The 3379-nt window shown below is 73.3% G+C and overlaps 1 protein-coding gene across 1 annotated transcript in view; it reads left to right on the top strand.

The window, feature by feature from the left end:
* Window positions 1-2834: 2834 nt before the first annotated feature.
* Window positions 2835-3379, top strand: part of MNEG_10339 (5'-AMP-activated protein kinase, catalytic alpha subunit) — a gene marked incomplete at both ends in the record, with an annotated part of 1674 nt that continues 1129 nt past the window's right edge. The window contains one exon of the mRNA XM_014041191.1: window positions 2835-3362. Within this exon, the coding sequence (XP_013896645.1) occupies window positions 2835-3362 (528 nt within the window). The remainder of the gene's footprint in view (window positions 3363-3379) is intronic.

Below are 3379 nucleotides of genomic sequence, written 5' to 3'. Positions count from 1 at the left end.
ACCTAATGGTCGCGCTCAACTCTGCAGCCAACTCGCCGTACCGGACGGGCACGCTCGGCAGCAGTGCGCTGGTGCCCACCAGCCCATACAGCCCCAAGGCCGGCCCGGCGGTCAGCAGCAGCGGGCGCTACGGCGCCAGCGGTGCCAGCGGCAGCGGCGGCGGCGGTGGCACACCGCCCTCGCCAACGGGCGCGCCGCGCCCCAAGCAGATCGGGCCAGCGTTCAGCTTCCACCGCAGCAACAGCAGCGGCAGTGGGGCCGTCAACGGGGCCAGCTCGCCCACCGGCCCACCGCCGCGCACGCCGCCGTCCCCTGGGTCAGGGTTTGGGCCCGAGGCCGGCCGGCAGAGCCCCGGGTCGCTGCAGCAGGCGCTTGCGGGGCCGGGGCAGCTGGGTGTCTCGCGGGCGACCGCGGCGGCCGCGGCGGCGTACCGCAGTGTCAGGTATGCGCCCGCCACCGGCGCGGGGCCGCGCAGCAAGCCGTCAACACCGGGGCAGAAGCGAGCCGGCGGGGCGCCCCAGCCGCAGGCAGACGGGCGGTTCCCGCAGCAGCAGCCGCAGGCGGCGCCTCAAGCAGGGCTGCAGCTGCGGAGCCCGTCCAGCCAGCTGTCTGCAGGGGGCCTGCAGCTGCAGCTCGTCGACAGCAGCTGCTGCAGCGGCCTCAGCATGCACACCGCGGCCAGCAGCTTCCACCCCGCCAGCAGCGCGAGCAGCATGAGCGGCCCACGGCCGTCGACGGCGCGGGGAGCGCCCCGTTCCGAGCTGCTAAGCCCACAGAGCACCCCGCCTCATGAGATCGCTTTTGCTGCGGGCTCGCACGTGGGCGCCGGGGGCGGCGCGAGTGCTCAGGCGGCGTCCAGCGTCAATCTTGACGTCCAGTCTTGGTCGGCCTTCCTGCAGATCGGCGCCACCCCGCCCTCACCCGGCAGCAGCTCGGCGTCCACGCCCGCAGAGCCCGCAACGGCGGCGGCGCCAGCGGCACCGGTGGCGCGGGGCGCGGCAGCTGGCAAGGGGATGGCTGTTTCGGCGCAGCAGATGCTGCGGGACTTGGGCCTTGGGGTGGCGCAGCAACCTCAGCCGCAGCAGCAGCAGCAGCAGCAGCAGCAGCAGCAGCAGCAGCAGCAGCAGCAGCAGCAGTCGGGCGCTGTGAGAGCCACCAGCAGCAGCGGCGGCGGCGGCGGGGCGGGCGGGGCTGCACCGCAGCACCTGCAGCGTCCACTCAGCGGTGGCGTCAGCGCGCCTGAGCCCGCAGAGCCGCAGCCGCAGCAGTCATCTGGCGCAGCGGGGCCCCTCAGCTCTAGCCTCAGGCGCGGCCGGTGTGCATCCGACCCGTCGGTGTCTGTACTGGCGGCCGGCGTGACTGCAGCGCCGGCTGCGTCTGGCACCTTGCAAGCAGGCTCTCAGCACAGCAGCAGCGTCCAGAGGCGCCACAGCCATGAGGGCCTTCCTGCGGCCGCCGCTGGGACCCCGTCGGCGGGACCCCTTCACGCAGGGCTGCTCAACCAGCAGCGGCCAGTAAGCGCGCAACAGCAGCAGCAGCAGCAGCAGCAGCAGCAGCAGCAGCAGCAGCAGCAGCAGCAGCAGCTGCTGGAGCAGCGAGCAAGTAGCAGTGCGGGATGGTGCACCACGCAGCCATGCGGTTCAGGCGCCCCGACACCGCCGGCGGCAGCAGCGGGACCTTCAGGGTGGGCGGCAGCAGCAGCGCCGTCGAGCCCACCTCATGCCTCCTGCCTGCCGTGCGGGCCGCCCGGTGCGGGCGCGACAGCGCAGAGCCTGCTGCGCTTTGTCCAGACGCCCGCAGGCGGCCTGCGCCGCGTCAGCACAGCCGACTCCCAGGCGCTGGGCACGGCCTCCCCTGGCCGAACCGCACGCTCTGACGGCGGCGGCAGCCCCTCGGCGGGCGGCGGGGTGCGGCGCAGCAGCGGCAGTGCGGAGGGTGGGAGCCTGGCGAGCGGGGACACGCGCGGCACGCTGACTGGTGTGCGCGGCTCGGCAGCCTGGACGCAGGCCGGCACCGAGAGCAGCGCAGACCTCTCGTTGGCTTCCTTTGGTGGCGCTGCCTGCAGCTGCGACTACTCCCCAGCCAGCAGCCCCCAGGTGCAGGGGGAGGCTGCGGCCACAGCCGGCCCCGGCCTGAGCCCTCTGGGAGCCGCCGCAGGGGCGCGCACGAGCAGCGGAGGCGCGGCCCTGGCGCGCCGGGACGGCGACCCCGGCCCTTACCGAGCGCTGTCATTTGGCAGCAATAGCGGCCCCAGCCCGCTGCGCGCGGCGACGCCGGCACGTGCGGAGCCAGTTGCTCTGGAGGGTGTGGGCGCCCAGGTGGCTCTGGAAAACGGCAGTGGGGTTGCCGTCGTGGCGGCGCAGCAGCGGCGGCAGCAGCATCAGCAGCAGGAACAGCAGAAAGAGCAGCAATGGCAGCAGCAGCAACAGCAACAACAGCAGCAGCAGCAGCAGCAGCGAAAGAGGCAGCTAGAGCAGCAGGAGCAGCAGCGGCAGCAGGAGCAGATGTGTATGTGGTACAGCGATGCGCACGAGTCCCGGCCGGAGCGGGCGGCGGCGCCGGCGCCCGCAGTGGAGGTGGCCGCTCCGAAGCTGCGTTCGCAAGCTGTGCCTGCTGCTCACGCAGCAGTGTCGCCCAGCACTGGCGCAGCCCACTCAGGCCCTGCACATCCGCCTCGCGAGTTTGCGCCGGGCAGCAGCGGCGCGAGTACGGGCGGCAGCAGTGCCAGCAGCAGCCGCGCGCCCACACGGAGCCCCACCACGGCGGAGCTGGCCAGCGCAGCGGCTGCGGCGACAGCGGTGTCAGCCGCCCCCACCGTTTCATCACCACATGTGATGCCACCAGCAGCTGTTTCTGCCGCCCCCGTGGCAGCCGCAGCCGCAGGTGCGGGCACAGCGACCCCTGCAGCTGCAGCTGCCTCGGCAGCGGCAGCGGCGCCACCTGCGGCGGCGGCCCCGGGCTCGGCGGCCCCCGACGACGCTGACTCGTGCCTGCTGCCCGGCTACAGCCTGGGCCGCGTGGTGGGTGAGGGCGGGTTCTGCCAGGTGCGGCTGGGCGTCCACCACCTGTCGCGGCGCCGCGTAGCGGTCAAAGTCATTGACCGGTCAAAGCTCGCAGACGCCGGCGAGGCGAAGCGCGTGCAGCGGGAGATACGCGTGCTCAAGCGGCTGGGGTCCCACGAGTGCGTGATCAAGCTGTTTGAGGTGGTGGACGCGGGGGGCCGGCTGCACCTGGTGATGGAGTACGCGCCGGCCGGCAGCCTGCTGGACTATGTGAGGGCGCGCAAGCGGCTGGGGGAGGCGGAGGCGGCGTACTTCCTGCAGCAGATCGTGGCGGGCCTGGTGTACTGCCACGACAACGAGGTGCGTGTGTGTGTGGG

This window comes from Monoraphidium neglectum (assembly GCF_000611645.1).
Source record: "Monoraphidium neglectum strain SAG 48.87 unplaced genomic scaffold scaffold02276, whole genome shotgun sequence".
Taxonomy (NCBI): domain Eukaryota; kingdom Viridiplantae; phylum Chlorophyta; class Chlorophyceae; order Sphaeropleales; family Selenastraceae; genus Monoraphidium; species Monoraphidium neglectum.
The sequence above is the reverse complement of the archived record's forward strand: the minus strand, read 5'-3'. Positions and strand labels throughout refer to the sequence as shown.